This window comes from Molossus molossus, unplaced genomic scaffold (genome assembly GCF_014108415.1).
Source record: "Molossus molossus isolate mMolMol1 unplaced genomic scaffold, mMolMol1.p scaffold_m16_p_31, whole genome shotgun sequence".
In the NCBI taxonomy this organism is placed as follows: domain Eukaryota; kingdom Metazoa; phylum Chordata; class Mammalia; order Chiroptera; family Molossidae; genus Molossus; species Molossus molossus.
Window position 1 is genome coordinate 1,427,482 of NW_023425368.1, and position 24,457 is coordinate 1,451,938.

A 24,457-nucleotide genomic window follows, 5' to 3' on the forward strand; every position below is an offset into this window, starting at 1 on the left:
GGGCAAGGACACGGAGCTGTGGGTGCCGGTGGGCATGTGCTGGGTGCTGTCAGGACGCTGGCCGGGCGCGGGCAAGGACACGGAGCTGTGGGTGCCGGGGGGCCAGCCCTGCAGGGCGGCGTGGCCGTCCCCGTGAAGGGAAGCACACCCTCCGTGCACACACCTCACTCCTGGGCGCCCCCCCAGAGTGGGGACTGCTCACTCGGAGGCCTGCCCAGGAGGGCTTGTGACAGCCTGACCCACACTCGCCCCACCAGGAGCAGCCCATGTCCTTCAGCAGCTGCCTGGCCGGACGGGTGTGTCCAGGCGGGAGGTGGTCAGCGATGAGTGGGAGGACCCAGGTCCCTGAACCATGCCTGGCCGGACAGCCGCGGCATCCCTAAGGGCCAGCATGGGTGCAGGGCTGAGCGGCGGGGCCAGCCGGAGGCCAGGGCTGGCCTGTGGGGCTGTGGCCAGCGGCCTGCAGGGCCCTGGAAGCAGGGGCAGGAGCCGCCGGGAGAGCAGCATCCACCTTCCCGCAGGGGCACCGTGGTCCCTGGGAGCTGCCCTCTCGGGCCTCTCGGTGCGGGAGCGCGTGTCCCAGTTTGCAGCCACACTTGTGTTCTGAGACTGACCCCCTGTCCAGGGGCACCCTGCGTCCACTCACGGAGCAGAAAACGTGTCCCTGACCCTGCCCAGGGTGCTGGCCCTGTCTTTACGGACTTCCTTCCTGAAGTCCACCTGGCATGGGGCCCCATGACCCTCTGCGAGGGGAGAGGCCCCTGGAGAGGCTGCTTCTCGTGGGGGCAGGGCTGCCGCTGAGGCTGAGCAGGCCCCATGGTGCCTTGCGAGAGGCAGGAAAGCCGCCTCTCTCGCCGGCACGGGGACCCCGTTTCCGCAGAGCAGCGGGTTTGAGCCGGGGCGCCCGCCACAAACATGTCTAGCGCCGCCCTGCCTGTCTGGTCAGGGGCACTCACCGCTTTCTGAGACTGTCGAGTACGAAGCGGCAGCGGCCCTGCCGGCTGGCTCAGTGGTGGAGCGTGGACCCTGCACCAGGAGGTCGCCGGTTCCATTCTGGTCAGGGCACATGCCCAGTGGGGGGCGTGCAGGAGGCAACCAATCAACGTTCTCTCTCATCCATGTTTCTCTATCTCTCCCTTCTTCTCTAAAATCAATAAAGGGGGAAATTTTTTTTTTAAAAGTGACAACAGTCAACACCGTAATAAGCGTCCCGTGTGAATGAATCGAATCATACCTATTTCTGGTCAGCTCAGCACAGACTGGTCTCCGGCGAGCTGCAGGGTTCCGTGCCTGCTTGTTGCCTGCCTGGGGGAGGCTGGGGAAGGCTGGAGCCGCCGCCCTGAGAGCCAGGAGCCCAGCAGCAGGGACAGGCGGCGCCTCTGCCCGCTCGGTGGCAGGTGCTCAGGCAGCGCCCTCTCCTGGGCGCAGAGCGTCCTCAGCTGGGGGCAGAGGCCTGTGCGCCCGCCACACCTCCGGATGGCCGCAGGCCCCTCCCCCGACCAGGGAGGCTGTGTGGCTGGGGCGGTGCTGTGACCGGCTTCTCTGTCCCCACAGACAGTACTACTGGTATGACGAGCGGGGGAAGAAGGTCAAGTGCACGGCCCCCCAGTACGTGGACTTTGTCATGAGCTCTGTGCAGAAGCTGGTGACGGACGAGGACGTGTTTCCCACGAGATACGGTAGGCCCCGCAGCGGTGCCCGGTCAGCCAGCCCGGTCAGCACACGGTCCGCTCTAGGCTCTGGCGCTGCGGGCCCGGGCGATCCCGGGTTTCCCGAGGGCCTCCCCGTGGTCCAGGCCACGCGCAGGGAAGCAGGCAGACCCAGGGTCCAGCCCAGGCCTGGGCGGCACGTGTTGGGTCTTGGGCCCCGGGAGGTGCAGCTCTCGGGGGCCGGGCACAGGACAAGTCAAGAGCGCGTGCTGGCCCCTCAGTGAGGCTGCAGGGCGGGGTCCTGCCTGCCGGTGACGCGCCCTGTCCGCAGGCCGCGAGTTCCCCAGCTCCTTCGAGGCGCTGGTGAAGAAGATCTGCAGGTACCTGTTCCACGTGCTGGCCCACATCTACTCGTCCCACTTCAAGGAGACCCTGGCCCTCGAGCTGCACGGACACTTGAACACGCTGTACGTCCACTTCATCCTCTTCGCCAGGGAGTTCAACCTGCTGGACCCCAAAGAGACCGCCGTCATGGACGACCTCACGGAGGTGCTCTGCAGCAGCGGGGGCCGCGGCGGGGGCGGGGACGGGGCCAGCGGCGGGGGCGCGGGGGCACAGAACCACGTCAAGGAGAGGTGAGCGCACCGGACCGGCTGCACGTGTGCAGAGACGGCGCGTGTGTCTGTGCCCGCCTGTGTGCTCACGTGCCGGGCACGCTCGGCGGGAGTCCGCGGTGCCGCCTGGCCAGGCTGCGCAGAGTGGGTCCCGGAGCCGGCGCTGCCCGCTGCCCGCTGCCCTCGCCACTTCCCTGCTGGATGGACGAGTGCGCCGTGGGCTGCCCTCCGCCGCCGCCTGCCCAGCTCTGCCCTTCCCTCTGCGGCCTCCTTGCCTTGGTCTTTGTGTGCCGGGCCCCTCCCGGGCGCTGCCATCTGAGAGAAGTCCTGAGCCAGGCGGGCTCCTTCCTGGCCTGGGGCGCAGGCTCGGGCTCCTGGGCTTCGTTGTGTCAGGGCTGGGTTATTCCGGATTCCTCACGTCCCTCCTCTCCCGGGCCTCTGCTGTCTGTCAGGGGCTTGGCGTGGGGGTGGGGGAGGCCAGTGGGCTCGGTAGGGGCCCTGAGCCCCTTCCCCCACCCCTGCCGCCAGGAGGCCCTGGAGTAGCTGGGCCCAGGCCCAGCCCCTGGGCAGCAGCCTGTGTGGAGTGGCTGTGGGCGGAGGCAGGGCCCTCTCGCTCTGCTCCTCCGTTCAGTTCGGTCGAATAAAAAGAATTCTCTCAGGTCAGCGCCTGTGTGTCCTCAGCGTCTCCGTGACTGTGTGAAGGGGCCTGGGTCTGCAGCCATGGCCCGTCCCCTCTCTGTGGCCTCCCGCCCACCGTGGTCCCTGCGCACCCGGGGTCTGCCTCCTGCGGGAGCAGAGCTGTCCCTGCCGTCCGGCTGCGGCCAGGATGGCCAAGGCTCCCCTGCTGACCATGTCCACCACTGGACGCAGGGAGCTGGGGTGGGCACAGGAGGGCACACCTGGGCCACCCTCCCCATGCTGTGCCCCCATGCAGGTGGCAGGGCCACGCGGGCTGGGCACAGGAAGGGCCGGAGGGGCGGGGCTGTGTGCCCTGCCCGGGACCTGGCGCTGGTCCAGGCTCCCCGTGGGCAGAGGGGCTGGCAGGTCCCCCACCCTGCTTGCTGTCACGCAGGGGATGGGGGCAGACTTCTCTGGCTGTGGTTTCAGCCATGCTCAACCCTCACGCACCCCTTAAACGGTGGGGCCCGGTCTCTGCCTCCCAGCTGGCATCTCCTGTGCCCGCCCGGGTCTGGGATGCCCTGGTCCCTGGTGGCACAGGCTCCGAAGCTCAGCTGCCGCTAGAGCTGCCGTGGCCCACGGAGCCTCTCTGCTTCCCGGGCACCACCCCACCCACCCGCCTTCTCTCGAGACGTGTTCAGTGGTCGCCTTCCTGTCCCTGCAGTGGTCTCTCCTCCTCCTGCCCTGAGAGCTGCCCCAGCTGACAGCCCTGGGCTCCCCAGAAAGCTCAGGTGCACCTTGGGCAGCTCGCCCTCACACCCTGGCTCCTGCCTCCCCACCAGGGCCCCGCCCCACCCGCGGGCTGCAGGCAGCTGGCGCGGTGCCTCGAGCACTCCCCGCCCCCCCCGGGCCCCCCCGGGTCCTGCTGGGCTCGCTCGGCTCGGAGCCCCGGGGCGATGCCCCCCCTGCGTGAAGGCTCCTGGGCCCTGCTCTGCCGTGGGGTCCACTGCCGCTCCACACGCGCCTCTGTCCCGCCTGTTGGGAGCTCGGGAGCCAGGCAGCCACCCCACCCTTGGCATCTGGGCTGCACCTCAGCCCTCAGCCCTGCCCTCCCGGGGAGGCGGGAGGCGTGGACACAGCCTGCGCAGCCCTCCCCCCACCACACCACCGCCACCGCCTCCACACCCTGCAGCCAAGAGCCCCAAGGCCGCCGCGCTGGGTTTGAATTGTCACGGCCAGAGGTGTCACCCCGTCCGTGTCTCCAGCATCCCGGGCCTGTTGGTTCGAAGCAGCGTCTCCCCACAGGCCCACACAGCCGCCCTGCCTGACCCGGCTCCCGGGCGCTGGGGCTGCCTGCGCTGATGGGCTGAGATGTCCGGGGACCTTGGGATGCGGTGTTTCCTCCTGAGGGGGGTTAACCTGGCTGGAGGGCAGCAGGCTTCGGGGAGCTGAGCGACGTCCCCTCCCCAGTGTCCTGACCTGTGTCACCGAAGAGGGGATTCAGGGCTGCTGATCCCCTGGACCGAGACGGGAGAGGACCTGGGCCCAGTGTGATCAGGGCTCCTTAGAACTGGGGGGGGTCGGAGCCGGCAGCAGCCCAGGGGAGCGGAGGAAATGGGTTCTTCCCGAGCCTCCAGAAGGACCAGCCCTGCCCACCTTCCGTAGCCCCATGAGACCCGCGTCACTGAGACCCCGAGTGTGAACCAGAACCTGATGCACGGGTGCTGCTTGAAGCCACTAGGCAGGCAGAGCAGCCACGGGGCCCGACCGCCTGGAGACGGCCGCGGGCTCCACCAGCCCAGCGCCGGGCCCCAGGGCGGCGTGGCTGCCCCCCCCCCCCCCGTCAGTCCCGCTGCCCTTGGGGCTCACCACCGGCCGCCCTCCCTGCTCCTGCGGGCCACCCCTTGCGGAGCCACAGGGCGAAGGGGAGGAGGCGGTGAAGGCAGTCACTGGACTTGGTCACTCGACCCCTGTGGCCTGCAGTGAGCCTCCTGGCATGGGCAGGTGGAAATGGGCTAGCCCTTCCCTGAAGCTGCCTGTGGGACTCAGAGCCCCCCCCCCGGGCACCAGGGACCGCTGGTCTCGTAGCCCAGGCGCCCGCGTGGCCCTCGTGGGCAGAGCAGGGCTCCCCTGCGTGTGCTGCGCTGGCACTCAGCTCCTGGGGGGCGGCACACTGCCTCCCCGCCCCCACCCACAGCGGCTCTGTCACCCACACCTGCTCCAGCCCCACAGTGCAGGCGGCACTGCCCGAGAGCGGGCCTGCCTGTCCCTCCCAGTACCGGCCCGAGGTCTGCCTCGCAGAAGCGCGTCAGGCCCGCTGCTCAGCGCCCCGTGGGCCGTGCTCAGAGCACGCGTCCAGCGAGACCTTGTGTGTGGGTATTTTGTTCCGTGTCAGGACGAACACTAACAGTGTGGGGCTGGTTCCTGTCACGTGCAACCAAGAGGGAGCCTGGGGTCGAGGGGGCCACAGGACCAGCCCCTTCTCGCCAAGTGGGGTGGGGGGCAGAGAGCAGACGGCCTGTCGGTGTGGGGAACAGGATAGGGTACAGCCAGACGCCAGGCAGGGGGTGAGGGGAGGCCTGCATGATCTGAAACTGGCCAGCACCCAGGACCCCTGCAGGATGAAGCGACAGGCCCCTCCCGCCTGTCTGCCAAGCTGAGGTGACTGGACGCCCTGCAGCCCTGCAGCCCTGCAGCCCTGCAGCCCTGCAGCCCTGCAGCCGGACGGAGCCTGATGCCCTGTTTCCAGAGCCCCTCTGGGCACCTTCCTGCCTCAGGGGCAGGGAGCAAGGCCCGCTGTGTCAGCTAGGCCAGAGAAGCTGGGCGCACGGGGACCCTCCCCTCCGTCAGGGGGTCCAGGAGGTGGGGGCGGGACTCCAGGGCTGATTCTGTCCCCAGGGGACCCGTCTGGGAACAGGTGCGATGGCCACGCAGTGGGGAGGCCAGAGGTGCTGCTGTGTGGTGAGGCGCACAGGACGCCCCCCACAGAGCCGCCGAGGGCGTCTGCTGCAGGGCCGGATGGGCCCAGCGACGGGGCGGGTGCTGCAGGGGCCCTGCCGGCCAGCCGCGGCGGCTGCCCGCACTTCACACAAGGGCAGCGTGCAAATCCAGGGAGCCCCGAGGGTGCAGGCTCTGCTCGGACTCCTCTCCAGGACGCTCTGCCGCGCTCATGGCCACGCGGCGCAGGGGGCAGCGGCTGGGCTGTGGCGGAGATGCCTGCACCCCAGGCTGGCGGGTGTTGTTTACAGGGTTGGGCTGCAGTGCACCCTCTGCCTTTCCCCAAAAAAGGACTGAAAAGTGAGTTCATCCTGCAGGAAGCCCAGGTGCCAGGTGATGCCCTGGGCCTTGGCAGCCGCAGCGTGGCCGTGGTCCTGCAGCGTGGCGGTGCTCCACGTCTGTCCCCGGGCCTCCTCCCGCCCAGCCCAGCCCAGTGAGTCACCCTGCTCAGGCAGGGGTGGCCCGTGGGGACACCTGACCCCACACAGGTCCCCTGGCAGAGCCCAAGGCAGCGCACATGGATGGGAGCCGCCCCGCCCCAGGTGGTCCCGTCCCCCCACCCCGCCCGGACCGCGAGACTGGCGTGGGTCTTTACTGAAGGAATTTATTGTTCCGGAACTGACGTTGCTCACAGTTATTTGACAGGGGTACATGGGGTGGGACGCATCCGTGTCCGTGATGTCTGCGTGTCCCAAGTACAAAAGGGCAGGCTGGCGGGGGATATTGCTTTCGGTGCCCTCCGCCGAGAGAGCCCTCTGGCGCCTGCCGCAGCGCGAGACAGGCACCAGGTGCTTCTCAGCGCGGGGGCCAGCCTGTGGGGGCCAGCGTCAGAGCGGTGGAGCCCGTCCCCGCCGGGCCGGCGGGCGCGACACCAGAAGCAAGCGGCTGTCAGCGAAGGCATGCAGTCAGGCCCTCCCGCCGCCGGCCCTCCACGCCGGGCGCCCCTGGCCGGCGGGCGCGCCCACAGGAAGACAAGCAGAAGCGGGGGACGGGGCAAAGCAGGGCGGCCACACCCGCCACCTCTCGGAGCACAGAGAACACTGGCGGACGCCGCTGACTCTGTCCTCGGCGTTTTGTTTTTTTGTGGTTTTTTTTTTCACGTTTTGTCATTTTAGTAAAAAACCCTGCGGTGCCCCTGCCATCCTGAGTGGGTGGGGCCGGCCCCCACCCCTGCTCTCAGATCCGAACCAGAGGGCCCCGTCCGGGCCTGGCGGAGGGGCCCTGGGCGGTGGCGCCCGGGGCTGGGGCCGCTCCGACCGGGCGGACAGCGCGGACCCGCCATTCTGTAAATATATATGTGTGTGTAGAAAGAACCAAGAGCCAGAACCGAACACAAACCTCGCCCTGCCCAGCGGCTCCCCTCCCCCACACCCCTTTCCAAAAACAACCAAGGAAAAAAGTTTATAAAAATATCTTGCAGGAATTCTTTAAAGTTTACAGTAGCTTGCCAGCGCTGCCCTGCCGGCCGGCCCCCTGGCGCCCCGACAGCTGTCCGCAGGGCCCTCGGCCCAGACCCCCCCTGCCCGAGACACAGACAGACGGACGGACGGCAGGGAGATGCTGCTGCCCCTTCCCTGGACAGAGAAGTGAAGAAACTCAATAAGTTAAAACAGCAAATAAATAATACTGATCTCAGCCAGCCCGCTGCCTCCGGGTCCAGTTCTGCCCGGGCCGGGCCGGCACGCAGGCCCGAGAGCACCAGCAGCAGGGTGGGCGCCAGGCGGCAGTGGGCAGGGCGAGGGCGCTGCAGGGGGAGGGTCCCAGGCGGCCTGGAGCGCCCGCCACCGCCTCGCAGTTCCTTCGCCCGCCACGGGCCCTGCCCTGGGGGCGGCCTAGCCGGCTGGACCTGCCGAGGGCGCCAGTCACTGCAAGTCCGGTGGGCGGGCTGGAGGCAGCTTCCACGGAGCCAGGTCCTCCTCCCCGGGGCCATGCGGAGCGGAAACTGGGCAGGGCGGACGGAGGCAGCGGCGGCGGGCAGGGCCTCGCCGCCGGGCGGGCGGGCGGCAGCAGGGCGGACGGGCAGGTCCAGGGCAGCTGCCTTCATTTGGCGGCGTCCGGCGCGGAGCCCAGAGGGTGGCCTCGTGGAGGTGACATGTTAACTTTTCGGGATAATTCCTGGTATCAGAGCGGAAACAGTGACGTTGTCAGAGACAGGCAGAGAGAGAGCCAGCGAGAGAAAGAGAGCAGGCCTGGCCGGTGCCCCTCTCCCTGCTCCCGGCTTCCACACCGGGCGGCGGGCGGCGGCCCTGCGAGGGCCGCGCTGGGGGAGAGGCTGAGTGTCTAAGGCTGCTCGCGGCGGGCGGCGGGCGGCCCCGTCTGGGCCGTGTCCTTGCCCGCTAGGTACTCGGCATCCCCTCCAGGGCCGGGGCCAGCGGCCGCCGAGTCACCGAGTGGACTGTGGGCACTCTGCTTGGCGGGCGTGCTGGGGGCCTGGGCCGCCTGCCCGTTCTTCTCGTCTGAAAAAAGTTGTTTAATTACGTCAAAGAGGTTACTCACGGGGCTGCCTGGGTGCACAGAACAGAAGACAGAAGGAAAAAGAAAAACGGGGCGAGAGAGAGGAGGGGAAGGAGAGAGAGAACAAACACACAGATGAACGGAAGGCCTTGGCGAGGAGAGAAAACCCAAAGAGATGCCTCCGAGGTGGGCGTGGGGCGGGCCAGGCGACAGCAAGCAGGGGCCGGGGCTCTGCGGGGGCCGGGCTTTGGGGGCAGGGACGGGACCACTAGGCCCTGGGCCACAGGAGGGACCCCAGGGCAGGTGCAGCCCTCTCGCCCCCAGCCAGCCACTGAGTGGGGACACCAGGCACTAGTCCCTCGGCAGCCCCGCGGCCGTGCTGGGTGGCCCCCCGCTCTGAAGACAGACCATGCAGATGGGGCCGCCGCAGCCCTGGGCCGACCAGGGCCCTGGGACCGTGGCCGGCTCTTCGCACGAGGCCAGGGGGCCTGCCCTGGGTGAGGAGGCTGGAACCAGGGTGCCCGCCACACCCCTCCCCTGGCCAGCCCAGGCTGCACGGCGTGGACACAGCAAGACAGACAGATGGACGGATGGGTGGACAGGCATGGAGAGCTTGGTGGGGGAGGGCTGGGGCCGGCAGCCAGAGTGGGGAATGTCCTGAGGTCAGGAAGAGGGGGCCAGGAATGGGATGACCACCCTGAGCTGGGGCCCTGTGCTCACCGCCCAGGTGGGCTGGCGGGGGTGCCTACGCTCTAGTTCCTACACCTGAGCCCTACCCGAGCTCAGACACGTGGGCCGCGCTCCCTGCCAGTGCAGGGAGGAGCCAGGGCCTGTGGGCGGCGGAGCTCCCGGCCTCAGCAGGAGCAGCGAGCAGCGTCCCACCGGGGGACAGAGGGCCTGAGGCCGGCCTGCTCCCGGACTGGGTCCACCTGGACCCCAGGTCAGAGCCTGCACACAACCCTTACCGGCCTTGGGGCACGCTCTGAGCACTGGGGTCCCTCCCGGCCTGCCCTGGCGGGTGAGCAGCCGCTCCAGCAGCTGGGCGCATGGGGGCCTATGCTGGGCCCCGCGTGTGTGTCCGGCCCCAAGCTACACCGAGACCCCAGGACAGCCCCGGGTGGCGGGCAGCACCAGCTGGGAGCAAGCTGCGGGAGGCCGGGCGGGCGGTGCGGGGCTCTTACCACATCTGGAAAGTCTCCCCGTCATCGCCTCCATGCAGTTAGTGGTGTCTGGAGCACAGAACGGAGAGAGGGCAGCCGTGAGCCAGGGTTCCCGCCAGGACCTCAGCCAGGCCCTGCTCAAGGCCCGGCCCCAGGGAGGGCGGAGCCAGGAGGGGTGGGGCCCAGGGTGGGTGGGGCCTGGAGGGCCGGGGCCGGGGCCTGGAGGGGCGGGGCTCCAAATGCAGGCCTTAAGAGGGACCGTCTGGGGAGTGGAGGGTCCTTCCTGCAGCAGCCAGAGCCTGAGGACAGGCCATGGCCCTGCTCCAGGGGCCCGCGGCCGCCTGGCCCTCCCTCTGTCCCTGGGTCCTGGACACCTGCTCTGCAGCTGAGAGGCCAGCACTCGGCCGGGGTCTACGCTGCCCACCTGCGTGTCCTCAGCCTACAGGTCTCGGGCCCCTGCCCTGACCCCCCCCCCCACCTGCTGCTGGGAGTGTTGGCACTGGTGGGTGGGACAGGGGGCAGGCAGCAGGGCCTGTCGGGTGCGATGTGTCCCCTTGCCCTGCGCTCCATGGGCTGGGGTCCTGGGGTGGCCACCAGGTGTCTCAGCCTGGGGGGGTGAAGGTCCCTCCTCCTACCCACCTCTACGGTGGCTCTGGGACTGAGCTCACTGGACAAGAGTGTCCAGTGTGGGCGGGAGGCTGGGGGACAGGGCAGGGGCTGGGGCCCCAGGTTAGGCTCCCCAGGTAAAGGACCTGCTGAAGGAGGGCAAGGGAGACAGGTGGGCCCAGAGCAGGCGCCCAGGAGTCTCCAGGCCCGGCTGTGGGCACAGACACCCTCCGGGCAGGTGCCCTGGCCTCCCCTCCCCGCCCGGGATGCGCTCTGCCCTTCCCTAGCCTCGGGTTCCCTGTCGGCACGCCCTGCTCTACACGGAGACCTTGAAGTCCCAAGAGGCAGAGGCGCCTGACCTCTCGCAACCTGCCCCACGGCACCTGGGCAGTGGGCCCACACCTGCGGCTCGGCCGGGGGGTCGGGGGCTGCCAGTGGGGTGTGTGAGGGAGAGGAGGCGGCGGTGAGATGGATGATGGAATGAGGATGGCAGGGCGGGTGGACACATGGGCCGGCCTGGCCTGCAGGACCCCACACAGAAGCACAGGGCACCCAGCCAGCTGCAGGGCTCAGAGGGCCGGACTGGGGCTGGACGCTGTGTTCCCCGGACCCCAAGCCTCAGAACAGGCCTCACGGCAACCCCCACCTTGCCGCCTGGACACATGCCTCGTCCTCCCTGACAAGTGCCCGCGCGGGCTCGCCCGCTCCCCACCCGACACCCAGCGGCTGACCTCCGGCTCCCGGGCCCCTAGCGCCTCCAGCCAGGGCCCCCTGCGCTGTGTGGTGTCTCTAGGCCCAACTGGGGAGCCCCTGCTTTCCCTGGAGCTTCAGACCCCGTCTGGCTCAAGGCCGACGGGCACAGGCCTGTCTCAGGGTGGCAGCAGCCCTCGCAGGGTGCGGCTGCGGGGCCCGGGGCCCGGGCTCCAGGAAGACCTCGGCGCCTGCTCTCCCAGAGCCTCTCTCACGGGGGCCCAGGGCCAGCCTGCCCTGTGTCCGGCGACTCGCCTGTCCAGGGCCGGGCGGTGGCCATGTGAGTGGGCACAGGGCCCGCCTCAGGGCCAGCCTGGCTCTCACCAGGGGACGTGACTGCAGCCCCCTCCCTGCCCCAGCGGCGGGGCCGGACACCTTACCTGCCAGCGTCAGAGGCTACTCTCGTAGCTGGTGGCCACCTTCTGGCCTTTTAGCCCAGCACCCCAGCTTAGTCCTGGCGCTGGCGGGGAGGTTTCTACAGTGGACAAGAGGCGCCTTTCAGTGCGGTGTGCTGGGCCCTACCTCCCTGGTGTGCAGGCGGGCTGGCCCCTGCGCTGGGAGGCCCTGCTCCCTGGGGTGGGGCGGCGGAGGGCCCGTGCCCACGCAGTAGCCCACAGGCAGGGCGGTCGAGCCGAGCCCCCCTCACCTGACAAGTGCTGGGTGGAGGGCTGGTCGTGTGTGCTCAGGAGCTGTGTCTGAATGGTCTCCACCACCCTCTTGAAGCGGCGGCTCGGGCCTGGGGGAGACAGCGGGTTGAGCCGGGGCAGGGCGCCAGGGCCCGTGCCCGTGGCCAGCAGCTCACCTGACAGAAGCGTGAAAGTGACCGAGTAGATGCCGTTCTCCTTCTGGGCTGCCCCGCCCTCGGAGTAGGTGATGTCCACCTGGAACTTGACCGGCTTCTGGAACACCGCCGGGCCCCCCGTGGCCTTGTACTCCGCCCGGAAGCTGGTCTGGGAGATGACGCTGTGGCTGAGACTGGGGATCTGCAGGGTGGCAGCTTGGCGTGAGCGGGGACCGGCCCCCACCCCCCCTCGCGAACCTGGACCCCGGGGCCAGCCCCCCAGCCGCGCCTGCGAAATGGAAACTGGTCCATCGGGCAGCGAGCCGCGGGGCGTGCCCACGAGAGCCGAGACCCCGGGCAGCGCTTCCTAAGAGGAGCGAGGACAGACACAGGGGCGAGGGGACCCCACCGAGCAGCAGCGAGGACATGAGACCAGGGCCGAGGCCTCTGCTCTGCTGGCACTGGGATCCGGGCCCCTGAGGCCCAGGCCCGGGCCGGCCCACGGCTGCTCAGGATGAGAGCTGCCCCTCCAGGCCGGTGGGAGAGTATCTGTCTGTCTGTCCGGTGCATGCGTGGCCCCGTGTCCGGGGTGGGGGCGAGGCTCACCGACAGGAAGGCGTGGACGACGTCGGCTTTGATGGAGCTCAGGGGCTTGTCCCTGATGACCAGGAAGATCTGCTCCTCCTTCTCCAGGCTGATGAAGTTCCCGAACCAGGACTTCTTGGCCAGCCTGCAGGGTGGCCAGAGGGCTGCTCAGGCCTTGGGGACGGGCCTTCCTGACCCCAACCCCACCGTGCTGACCCCCACTCGCCTTGCCCTTGACTGCCCCCGAGCTCTGACCCTCCCACCTGGACCCTGACCCCTCCACCTGGCCCCGAACCCCTTCCCACCCAACCCCACCATCCTGACACACCTGCCTGGCCCGTCTCCCCCCACACCCTGGCCCCGGCTCCGACCCTGCGGCTAGCCCCACAGCCCTGGCCTGACACCCCTCCTGCACCCTTGCCTGGGCCCAGCAGCACCCACTGGAATCCCGCCAGGAGGGGAGAACCCACCCCACCCCAGCCTGCCTGTCCGGTACGTCCCCGTCGCCCGGGCTGTGCCGGGGGCAGTCCCGAGGACTCCCTGAGAAGTGGCCCCACCCAGGGCTGTAAGGGGAGCAGGGAGGTGCGGGAGCTGGGGGTGGGGGTGGGGCAGCCTCCGCTCCCCCAGGCCGCCCCTTGTTTCCCTCCTCAGGGACCTGTGCCCCGGCCCAGGCCACTCCGTGGGACTCAGGTCGCTTCAAACCCCAGTGGCCAGGAGGCCGGTCCGCAGCCCACAGAGCCGAGGCTGGCGGCATCTCCCGTGGGGCGCCTCGCCCCCGGGCGCCCAGGGCCGCCCTCACTGTCCGAGGTCATCACGCCACGTCCTGCATCTGAACCGCCCCGAGGTGGAGACCAACCCGCCACCCTGCCTCCTGGGTGGGCGCCCGTGCGGCCCTCCCTTGGGCGAGGCCGGGGCTGGTGACCTCCAACCAGGAGAACATGGGGAAAGAGGACCTGGTCACCGCCAAGACCAGGTCACGAAGGCTGTGACACCCCTCTGGCCAGCCTCTGGCCTTTTGTTGAAGCTGACCGGCTGGCAGGAGGCCCTCGGGGACCTGAACCCCACCCACAGCAGCTCCTGTGCGGCCGTGAGGGCCACTGGGCGTGGCGGGTCCTGACCACGGAGGCTGAGGACGGGCACTGCCTTACGCCGCTGTGTGTGGGGGCGTCGGTCCCGCAGCCGGCACTGACAGGCCCTGGTGCCTGCTCCCCGCACGGGGACCCGGTGATGAGCAGCAGCCAGGCCCGGCGTCTTGCCCGTGGCTTTGGCAGGGTGCTCCTCAGAGCTCACTCGGCGCTGCCCGGAGGCGCGGCTGACGGTTTCCCGGCTGTCTTCCCTTTTCCTGCCCCTTTCCAGAGCTGCTCTTCAGCCGGCATGACAGTGACCACCCAGCCCGCAACAGAGCCGTCCACTCCCATCGGCCTGGCCCAGGACCCCGCTCCCACGCCGTCACTCAGATCCCTCAGCTTCCTTCCCACGTCCCGCGAGCGCCCGGCCTCCGGCCCGGGGGCGACAGCGGCTCCGGCGAGCTGCTCACAGCTGCACCAGGACAGCGCCCGGGGCGCCTGGAGTCCAGGGCGGGGCTCTCCTTCCGCGCCCCCGACGAGGGCAGAAGCGAAACAGTGAGAAGTGGCTTCCGTACTCTGACGCCCAGAGCTCAGCATCTCGCTAAAACAGCGCCGTGTCTGGGAGATGCCTGGCTGGGCCGGGAAGGCTGGTGGAGGGCGTGTGGGGACGAGCCTGTGACCGTCAACGTGGCCAGTCTGGGCCAATGCTGGGTGTTGCTTCTTAAAGACATTTTGTAGCCGTGGCGGTCAGTGGAGTCTGAGTAGCCAGACCACCCGTCGGTGGGCCTTGTCCAGTAGGTCGGCGGCCTTGAGCGCAAAGGTGGTGTTTTCCCTCCGCGGGGCAGCCGCCCAGGGCCGGCCCTGCACCCACAGCCTGCGGAGCCCAGTCTGACCTGCCAGCAGGCGCCCACCCTGCACCCGCCTGGTTTTCTCAGGGACCCCGGCGAACGAGGGGCTGCCGGCCACTTGGGGCCAGGAACATGTGCGGTGCAGGAGGAGGTGCCGGGGACTAACTGCACCCCACTTCCCGGGACACCTGCACCTGCTCATTCCCACCGGGCCCTCAGCAGGGACGGGCCTTCCCGGCGCTGGGTGGGAGGCAGGGCCAGTGGCCCCCGCGGGCTCTGTGCCTGCCCTGGAAAACCCAGCGGCGACACCGCGAACACGTGTGGGGCAGCTTGTCAGAGCAGCAGAGACTGCGGAGAAGGGATGCCACGGCGGGACTCGGGGCTCGCCACCTCCCCCCAGACAGCCGCCCGACTGCCTCCCCTGCCCGCACGGCTGTGTCCACACCGGCTTCCCCTTCACACACCGCCCCTGGACCAGGGGTCCGAGGCCACAGGGAGGGCGGGCTCTCCAGGGCTTCGCCCAGACCGGAGCGAGGTGCAGCTCCTGGTCCAGACCTTCCGCAGGGTGGGGTGCGGCCCTGTTCCCCATCACCCAGGATCCCCATGTCTGCCTTGTGTGACGGTGACCAGAGGGCTATTTGCACCCAGCCTAGGCCAAGACCACCCCTGTAACGTGTTCCCTCGGGCCGTTCCTGGCTGTCCCTCCTCCTTGACCAGTGCCTTGAGACCCTCCATCCCTGGGGCCCTGCTCATCTGCCACCTTCTGGGGACCACGCTGCAGGTGCCAGAGCCAGTCCTGGAGGCCCCCCCACACCCAGCTCGTCCAGGGCAGAGGTGTGAGCAGGCTGGGCCCCTGGGGGCGCCCGCTGTGGACGCCAGGACTCGGCAGGTGCGCAGGGGCCCCTCCGAAGGGTAGCTATGCCTCCAGCGATCATAGGCTCTTCTCCCAGGCTGTGGCTTCCAAGCAGAACTAAACTGTCCCCTGAGCGGCTCCCCCCCCACCTCAGGCCCTGCCCCAATCCGAAGTCAGGAGACTTGGAGAGATGCGCCCTGGAGGCGGTGGCTGAGGCAGGAGGCGGAGAAGACAGACCAGCGGGAGCAGGGCCACAGGGAGAGGGAGAAGGAAAAGGATGGGGGCTGGGTGTGGGCCCAAGGCCTCCGTGGATCCCCTGGCCTGCCACGTGGGGGTCCCCTAGGGCCTCCCCTGTGCGCTCGGCATCCCAGCCCCAGGAGGGAGAGTCACAGCCCCACCCGACCTCGCCCAGGGGCCACTTACTCTGGGGATGACTCCGGGGTCAGGTTGGACATCTCCTCCGGCGTCGGAACTGCACACAGGAAGGACAGGGAGAGGTGTGGTGAGCCCCCTGCCTCCTCCCGCAGGCCCCACGCCCTGCCTGGCCATGGCCCCAGGAGCCTTGGGACGTGGGGAGCTGTCCTGGCCTCTGGTGCTGAAATCGGGCTGTGCCTGCTCCGGCCCTCGGCCGGGCAGAGGGTGCCTGCAGGCCCTCCGTTGCCCTGTGGGTCTCCTGGTCATCTTGCCCACACCCCCCAGCGGCCCCCTCCCCTCCCTGAGCCTCAGGCAGCCCGTCCCAGCCCTGAGGAGGCCCCTGGGCTGAAGAGGAACAAGGGACCCAGTAGGGCTCCCCATCTGCAGCCTGTGGGCCCCGCACACGCACTGGGGGGCTGGGAGTGTGTGGGCATCTGGGGTGCTGCCAGGCCTGGTGGACATGGCACCAACCAGGGCTTTGGTAGGCTGAGCCTCACCTGCCCCACCGACCCCACCGGCCGCGATGAGCCCCCTGCCCTGCCCCTCAGCTCACCCTGCAGTTTCCGGCGGTGGAAGCGAGGAGACCCCAGGAAGCTGTTCTTGATGGAGTTGAGCCTCGTCCTCCAGGGCACCCCTCCGACGCTGGGGCTGGACGGCGGCGTGGGGTTGGGCGTGCCGGCTGGGCTCTCCTTGGGCGTGTGCACGGGCGTCCCCTTGGGGGTGGGGAGGGGACTGCCCCTTGGAGAGGGGTGAGGGGTCACCTGTATGGTGGGGACAGATTTAGTGTTCGGTTCAGTCCCAGTGGGCGGGAGCCGGGTGAGGGCAGGCAGGGGGGCCAGCCCTGGGGTCAGGGCCAGCGGGGGACCAAGGCCGCGGGGCACAGGGAGCCGGGCCTGGGTGCCGGCTGGGAGAGGGATGGACTTGGTGCCCTGCAGAGGCTTGTCGGTCAGCTTGGCCTTGCTCGGCAAGGTCTGGGTCTTGGGGTTGGGCCGCGGGGCGGCCTGTGGAGGGAGGACGTGTCCGGGCCGAGAGGCGCTCTGACAAGCTTCGGGCTCCACGGAGGCGGCCGGGGTGCAGGCCGCGAAGGGGAGCTCGGGGGGCGGGGGGGGCAGGACAAACTTCCTAACAGGCTGCAGGGCGGGCGGAGGGTGCGGAGCAGGGCCGGCACGGGGTCCCCCATGCAGTCACCGCCCACCCGCATGCACACACAGCACCGGGAGGACCAGCGGCACAGGCAGGTGGGGGCGAAGCGTTTGCCACAAAAGAAAACAAGCGACAGAAGAAAACACACAGAACAAAGAAGAACGTGCAGTTAGCGAGGGCAGCCAGGGCCGCGGGCGGCAGCACCGAGGGCCCACCGCAGGCGGACGCGGGGGGGCCTCTCCCAGGGCCGCCCAGTCCACCCCGGGCAGCTTCTGCTTGGGAGCCTGGGCGACGGCAGGTCACTCACCCGGGGGCTGCTGAGCGGGCTGGTGGACAGGCCTGAGGAAGCTCCGCTGATGGACCTGGACCTGGGGACACAGGTGCGGAGCGGGGCTCAGCCTGGGACGGGCCGCAGGTCACAACTTCTCTCCCCACAGGCGGACTGTCCGGAGTCCTGGATGCCTCGGACTGTCCTGCTGCCCCCATCCCGCCTCTCCACAGACCAGGAGAGGCCCCCCAGCCCTCTGGGGCTCCCGACAGAACCCCAGTGGTGCGGCCTCGGGGATCCTCCACCAGGGCGGCAGAGGAGCTGTCCGCCAGCATCTGCCGGGGGCTCGGGTGGACGGAGGGACTGGGGAGGCTGCAGCTTCCTGTGGACTGAACCCAGTCCCTGGACCAGGCCCGCTCTCCACACACCAGCTGCCTGAGCTCAACCTGACCCCTGAGGCTGAGCTGGCCCAGGACCACCAGCTGGACGCTAGCCAGCCCCTTGGCACCCACAGCCCACCCGCCCGGCCCAGAGCTGCCCACAGCTGGCCAGCCCTCAGCCCCGTCGCTGGCACCACGAGGTCCTGGGCAAGACATGGCCAGGGTGAGCACAGGCAGGGACCGGGGGCCTTCCCACCACTGGCCGCACTGGGCCCGCAGACCTGGCCTGGGCTGGAGGGAGCCGGTGGCCCCGTGTGCCTGGCTGGGGCAGACGGCCTGCAGGGCCTCGCCACGCCCGCCGTCCTTAGAGGAGGGAAATGGGACAGGCTGACACAGCCCAGGACAGGACAGAATGACAGGTGCCGGCCCGCCTCAGCCTGCTGGTTCGGAAAGGGGTCTCGCCCGCCACACCTCAGCCTGGGTCCTGGACCTCTAGGAGGAGCGGAGCCCACGCTGGCTGGACTCTGGTTCCTGGCCACTCCACAGCACCTGTGGGCTGGGGCCCCGTGGCCGTGGCCGTCCAACTCCCTCACCTGACGGCACAGGCCGGAGCCACTGACCCTGCCCAGGCCCCGGCCCAGAACAGGCTGGACTCAAAGCTTCCTGACGCTCAGAACGGAGCTGGGGGTGCTGGGTCCCAGTGGGTGCCCCCAGCAGCCACGAGGCCCAGTGTGCCCGGGGCCTCCCACTGAGCCAGCACAAGCCTGTCGCTTGGCACAAGGAAGCAGGGAGCAGCGGGGGAGGGGGCGTCTGCACACCCTCTGCCCAGCCCGGCAGCCCCTGGAGATGAAGCTGTGGCCACTCAGGAAGAGGACAACGCCCACACCCAGGCGCCCGGTGGCGGGCAGGTGCCCAGAGGCCGTGGGGGACAGCAGGGGCTGGTCCGACCGCGTGGCCCTCGGGCACTGGGCCCTGCAGTGCAGGCAGGGGCTTGGGAAGGCCGGCTGAGCAGAGACCCCTGTGACCGGCACACTTCCTGCCACCTGCTTGGGAACCGCAGTAGGCTCGGGACAGCTGAGCGGCTTCTGGCGGCCACTTCTCTTGGATCCTAGTGGGCAGCGGGGCAGCCCCAGGACCCAGGGGCTGCGCTGGACAGGGGGCTGGGGAGAGGTTACCCAGGGCACCACCAGCCACAGCAAGGCTGGGCCAAGAAGGGGCCTCACGCCTGCAGCCCCTCAGGGGCCCAGGGCAGGGAGAGCACAGTGGTCTCCTGGCCCCTCTCGGGCTGGCCACCAGCCTCGCCCAGCAGCCCACTCCTCCTGGGCCTCAGCCTGGCCTGACCCAGCCCTTCCCCCGGCTTCTGGAAGGTTCCCTTGCCAAAGAGGAATGGGCCAGATTCACCTCAGGCCCAGCCCGGCCACCAGGCCCGAGTCGCCTGGGGGGCGGGGGGCGGGGCGGGTGGGCAGGGTGTATACCTGTCTTCTTTGTTGAAGGGGGGGTGGGCCTCAGCGATATCCAGGCTTTTACTGAACATTGCTTTACTATGGCAGGAACAAAGCGAGAAAACAGAGTTACTGCCGCAGCCCCGCCGCGTGGCCCGGAGGCCGGACCTCCACACAGCTCTGCGCTGGCCGGGCAGTCACCAGGGAGCCTCGGACGGGACAGTGCCAGGCCACAGGCCCTCGCGGCCTGTGGTCACAGCCTCGTGGCCTGAAGGGGGAGCAGAGCCCCAGGAGCTGCGGGGCTGGGAGGTGCTGGCAGGAAGGGTGTTTCCGGTGACCATGAGGCTGGTTCACACCGACCCCACCCCGGCGCCCAGCACCCGGTGGCAGCCGGGCCTGGGAAGCAGAGTAGAAGCCACGGCGGGGTGGCCTCCACGCCCGGCCCCTGCCTGGACCCAGGGGGGGAGGTGGCTGCTGCAGGAGGGACAGGTCAGCCCTCGGCCAGCCCTGAGGGGCCCCCAGGAGGCAGGCCAGGCTTGTGGAGCGGGGCTGGGGAGAGGGGTGCCCACAGCAAGCAGGACAGGTGTGAGCAGGGCAGCAGTGCGGCCAGAGGGTGCCTCCCCCTGCTCCTCCCCTGCCCCTCCCCTGGCCCGAGCGCGGGCCCAGCTGTCTGGAGACCTCAGTGGAGGCTCAGAGGCCCGGAGCCCAGGCCAGAGGCTAAGCCAGCGGGTTCCCTGCGGAGGCCCAGGACCACCAGCCCACTCTAATCTCGGTACTGGCCCGTTGCCCCGCGGTTCCTGTTTGGTGGAAGATGCCTGGGGAGGCTTGGCCAGCTCGAGCGTCCAGCATCCAGTTGATCAGACAGTGGAGGCTGCTGGGACCACCCACAGTGCTCCCTGGGACCCCAGATGGCTGAAGCCCCCATCTGGGCAAGAACTTCTAGCTTCAACCCAGGGTGAGGAGTGGCCAAGGGCTTCGCCCGGCCCCGAAACAGCTGTGCTGTGGAGCCAGAATGCTCTGCCTCCCCCAGGGATCTGCTGGGGCAGCTCATTGTCCCCCAGGAGTCCACTTCCCTGCCCCTTGCACCGCCATCGGCGACCCAAACACGGGGTCAACGGTTAAGTGGAGACAGGCCTGCGAGGCTGCTGGCTGTGAGCATCACTGGACCACAGTCCACTCCACCCAGCTTGGCCCGGCCCAGCCCGTCGAGTCCAGTCCAATTCGGCTCAGCTCGGCCCCGTCCAGCCCAGTCCAACTCGGCTCAGCCTGGCCCAGCCCCGTCCAGTCCAGTCCAACTCGGCTCAGCTCGGCCCCGTCCAGTCCAGTCCAACTCGGCTCAGCCCGGCCCCGTCCAGTCCAGTCCAACTCGGCTCAGCCTGGCCCAGCCCAGCCCGTCCAGTCCAACTCGGCTCAGCCCGGCCCCGTCCAGTCCAGTCCAATTCGGCTCAGCTCGGCCCCGTCTAGTCCAGTCCAACTCGGCTCAGCCTGGCCCAGCCCCGTCCAGTCCAGTCCAACTCGGCTCAGCTCGGCCCCGTCCAGTCCAGTCCAACTCGGCTCAGCCCGGCCCCGTCCAGTCCAGTCCAATTCGGCTCAGCTCGGCCCCGTCCAGTCCAGTCCAACTCGGCTCAGCCTGGCCCAGCCCAGCCCGTCCAGTCCAACTCGGCTCAGCCCGGCCCCGTCCAGTCCAGTCCAATTCGGCTCAGCTCGGCCCCGTCCAGTCCAGTCCAACTCGGCTCAGCCTGGCCCAGCCCCGTCCAGTCCAGTCCAACTCGGCTCAGCCCGGCCCCGTCCAGTCCAGTCCAATTCGGCTCAGCTCGGCCCCGTCCAGTCCAGTCCAACTCGGCTCAGCCTGGCCCAGCCCCGTCCAGTCCAGTCCAACTCGGCTCAGCCCGGCCCCGTCCAGTCCAGTCCAATTCGGCTCAGCTCGGCCCCGTCCAGTCCAGTCCAACTCGGCTCAGCCTGGCCCAGCCCCGTCCAGTCCAGTCCAACTCGGCTTAGCTCGGCGCAGCCCGGCCCAGCGCAGCCCGGCTCAGCCCAATTCAGCCCAGCCCAGCCCAGCCCAGCCCAGTTCAGCCCAGCCCAGCCCAGCCCAGCCCAGCCCAGCTCAGCCCAGCCCAGCCCAGCTCAGCCCAGCTCAGCCCAGCCCAGCCCAGCTCAGCCCAGTTCAGCCAGTTCAGCTCAGCCCAGTTCAGCCCAGCTCAGCCCAGCCCAGTTCAGCCCAGCCCAGCCCAGCCCAGCTCAACCCAGTTCAGCCAGTTCAGCTCAGCCCAGTTCAGCCCAGCCCAGCCCAGCCCAGCTCAGCCCAGCCCAGCTCAGCCCAGTTCAGCCAGTTCAGCCCAGCTCAGCCCAGCCCAGTTCAGCCCAGCTCAGCCCAGCTCAGCCCAGCCCAGCCCAGCCCAGTTCAGCCCAGCTCAGCCCAGTTCAGCCCAGCCCACCCCAGCCCAGTTCAGCCCAGCTCAGCCCAGCTCAGCCCAGCCCAGCCCAGCTCAGCCCAGCCCAGCTCAGCTCAGCCCAGCCCAGCTCAGTCTAGTGCAGCCCAGTGTGGCCAGCCGAGCCCCAGGGCCAGGGGCCAGGTGTCAGGCCCAGCACAGCCCAGAAGGGGTGCCAACGCTGACAGGCCAGGGCACAGCAGGTCGGGAGCTGGGCCCCCCAGAAGGACGTACCTCTGGCTGTGCTGGGCCATCTCGATAGCCCGCCGCGCAGGCACCGGAGAGCCGCCGTCGGTCACGCTGAGCACCTCCATGGACTTGCGTTCAGGCCGCCGCTTGCCATGCCGGTTCAGCATCGGGGAGTCCACACGTTTCCGGGGGGGGTCTGCGTGCAGACGGGGGTCAGGCCAGGCAGCCTGCTGGGTCTGGCAGGGGTGGCACGGGGCAGGCCTCCCTGGGACCTTGTACCTATTTCGTTTCTGGGGGGCAGGTCCTCATCCTCGTGGCTGGGGTACCTTTCTTTCCGGTCCAGGAGGAGGAAATAGATCATCTTCTCCTGGTTCTCCCTGCAGGGGGGGCCCCAAGGAGGGTCAGCCGGCACGGGTGTGCCATTGCATTCCCTCCCACAGCCGCCGCCCTGCCGCCACCTGCCGCCCCCACGTGGACGTACTCCTCGGACAGCAGGTCCTGTAGCAACTTGTTGCGGTCCCGGAAACAGCCCAGGGAATGCATGCTGTCCAGCACGTCAGGGTCCATGTCCTCCAGGCTGGGCAGGGAGCGGATCTGGACCTTGCGGGGGATGGGCTGCTCCGGCTCCGGCTCGTTCTTGCCCCCTCTGCGGACGACAGGGCACCACCAGTGGTCACTGACCTCAGCAGGCCTGAGGCGCCTCCCCAAGCCCTTCCTGGGGACCCTGAGTCCTGCTCTCTCCCTGTCCCAGCCCCTGCACACCTCCTGTGTCCTGCTGTGCCCCGGGCAGGCCGGTGGCCGGCCGGGAGTCCCTGAGCGCCGGGCTGGGTCCTCCCCCCGCCTTCCCTAACAGGCCCCCGGGCCGCAGGACAGGCAAAGCAGGCGATGAGTGGGAGGAGAGGCTACTTACATATACCATATGTGTTTCTGAATGTGCTCTAGCTACAAGAGAGAGAAACAGGAAGTTAGTACGGAGGGAGCAGGGAGCCCGCGTTAGAAGGCCAGAGGGAGCAGGCGCTGGGAGCAGCTGGGGGCGGGGGAGGACCACCTCGGAGGAGGGGAGGAGGAGAGGAGAGGGATGAGGGAGAAGAGGGTGAGGATGCAGATGGAGAGAAGGTGGGGGGAGGAGAGAAGGGGCTGGGGACGGAGGAAAATGGGGAGGTGCTGTGTTCCCAGAGGCTCCAAGCTAGCCCCCTGACCCCGCCTACCCCAGTGGAAGAGGAGATGCCAGTCCAGAGAGAGGAGGGCGGGGAGGGTGAACGTGGTGGGGGCTGCAGTGGGGGCACGAGGCCGGGGCCCTCGTGGCTCAGGGAAGGAGGCCCGAGGGAGGACAGCAGAAGGCACCCAGGGGTGGCCCACCTGCAGGGGGGGGCTTGGGTGTAGGTGTGAGCAGGGGGCTTCCCGGTCCCTCTCCACCAGCCTGGGGACAGCTGGGTTGAGGAGGTTGGGAGAAGATGGCCCCTTGGTCACCGGGCCAGTCCAGGGGAGTCCTGTGGCCTTGCCTGGGGACCTAACATCCTGATACAGCTAAACCCAGGATTCCTCCTCCTCCTCCCCCGCTCCGAGGTGGTCCTCCCCCACCCCCCAGCTGCTCCCAGCTCCTGCTCCCTAGGGGCCTCTTTCAGAGGTGGGACTTCCCTCAGAACTCTGCCCCCAGCAGTCAGTGGGCCAAAGAACTGTGTCCACTGAAAGGGCTGGCCCGGAGGGGGGGGGACAGGGGCGAGAGTTGGTGGACGCTGGCCTCCCAGGCACACCTGCAGGACACAGCCAGCAGGAGGCCCTTGTGCACATACCCACATAATCTGTGCACATGTTCACACCTGAGCACATGCTCACACAGGTGCATACACCTGTGCAATACAGCTGTTCATACACTATCATGCATGTGCACACACACGCATACACAACTGCACCCGTGCATGGGCACACATGCCCATGAACAGTTCTTACAAACATATATGCACACACCCGTGCATAAATGTGTATGTGCACACAGCTGTGCCTGCACTCATGCACGTGCACTCACACACCTATGCACACATGCAAACACAACTGCATACACAGGCATGCTCACACACTCATGCCCCCATTTACACACACAGAGCTGTGCATAAACTCAAGCACATGCACTCACACTTGTGCTCACGGACAGCCGTGCATAAACACACACATGCACTCACACCTGTGCAAACGAACAGCTGTGCATAAACTCAAGCACATGCACTCACACTTGCTCTCACGGACAGCTGTGCATAAACACGCAAATGCACCTTCACACCTGTGCACATGGACAGCTGTGCATAAACTCACGCACGTGCACTCACACCTGTGCACATGGACAGCTGTGCATAAACTCACGCACTTGCACTCACACCTGTGCACATGGACAGCTGTGCATAAACTCACGCACGTGCACTCACACCTGTGCACATGGACAGCTGTGCATAAACTCACGCACGTGCACTCACACCTGTGCACATGGACAGCTGTGCATAAACTCACGCACATGCACCTTCACACCTGTGCACATGGACAGCTGTGCATAAACTCACGCACATGCACTCACACTTGCTCTCACGGACAGCTGTGCATAAACACGCAAATGCACCTTCACACCTGTGCACATGGACAGCTGTGCATAAACTCACGCACGTGCACTCACACCTGTGCACATGGACAGCTGTGCATAAACTCACGCACGTGCACTCACACCTGTGCTCACGAACAGCTGTGCATAAACTCACGCATGTGCACTCACACCTGTGCTCACGAACAGCTGTGCATAAACTCACGCACGTGCACTCACACCTGTGCTCACGAACAGCTGTGCATAAACTCACGCATGTGCACTCACACCTGTGCACATGGACAGCTGTGCATAAACTCACGCAGGTGCGCTCACACCTGTGCTCACGAACAGCTGTGCATAAACTCACGCAGGTGCACTCACACCTGTGCTCACGAACAGCTGTGCATAAACTCACGCACGTGCACTCACACCTGTGCTCACGAACAGCTGTGCATAAACTCACGCATGTGCACTCACACCTGTGCACATGGACAGCTGTGCATAAACTCACGCAGGTGCACTCACACCTGTGCTCACGAACAGCTGTGCATAAACTCACGCACGTGTACAGCCCGCACACTCAGGACCCCCTTCCCAGGGAGGTGGCATGGAGATGGAACCTGCACCCCTGGGGACCCTGG

The 24,457-nt window shown here is 68.2% G+C and overlaps 2 protein-coding genes across 12 annotated transcripts in view; one reads left to right on the plus strand and one right to left on the minus strand.

Annotated features, from left to right (window-relative positions):
• Positions 1 to 2,361, plus strand: part of MOB2 (MOB kinase activator 2) — a 30,671-nt gene extending 28,310 nt beyond the window's left edge. The window contains exons 4-5 of one of the 2 annotated variants that reach the window (XM_036281150.1): positions 1,555 to 1,679; positions 1,981 to 2,303. In XM_036281150.1, the coding sequence (XP_036137043.1) occupies positions 1,555 to 1,679; positions 1,981 to 2,288 (433 nt within the window). In that variant the 3' untranslated portion in view covers positions 2,289 to 2,303. Of the gene's footprint in view, positions 1 to 1,554; positions 1,680 to 1,980 lie in introns of both variants that reach the window. The other variant, XM_036281149.1, reaches the window with a different exon arrangement.
• A 5,710-nt stretch (positions 2,362 to 8,071) lies between these two features.
• Positions 8,072 to 24,457, minus strand: part of BRSK2 (BR serine/threonine kinase 2) — a 46,617-nt gene continuing 30,231 nt past the window's right edge. For 2 of the 10 annotated variants that reach the window (XM_036281136.1, XM_036281138.1), the window contains 13 exons: positions 22,158 to 22,189; positions 21,729 to 21,893; positions 21,527 to 21,624; positions 21,293 to 21,443; positions 18,663 to 18,728; positions 16,847 to 16,907; positions 15,950 to 16,526; positions 15,406 to 15,454; positions 12,236 to 12,359; positions 11,651 to 11,831; positions 11,495 to 11,584; positions 9,514 to 9,561; positions 8,072 to 8,334 (listed from right to left, as the gene is read on the minus strand). In XM_036281136.1, coding sequence (XP_036137029.1) covers positions 8,159 to 8,334; positions 9,514 to 9,561; positions 11,495 to 11,584; positions 11,651 to 11,831; positions 12,236 to 12,359; positions 15,406 to 15,454; positions 15,950 to 16,526; positions 16,847 to 16,907; positions 18,663 to 18,728; positions 21,293 to 21,443; positions 21,527 to 21,624; positions 21,729 to 21,893; positions 22,158 to 22,189 — 1,818 coding nt within the window. In that variant the 3' untranslated portion in view covers positions 8,072 to 8,158. Of the gene's footprint in view, positions 8,383 to 9,513; positions 9,562 to 11,228; positions 11,324 to 11,494; positions 11,585 to 11,650; positions 11,832 to 12,235; positions 12,360 to 15,405; positions 15,455 to 15,949; positions 16,527 to 16,846; positions 16,908 to 18,662; positions 18,729 to 21,292; positions 21,444 to 21,526; positions 21,625 to 21,728; positions 21,894 to 22,157; positions 22,190 to 24,457 lie in introns of all 10 variants that reach the window. The other 8 variants (XR_004961964.1, XR_004961963.1, XM_036281140.1 and 5 more) reach the window with 8 other exon arrangements.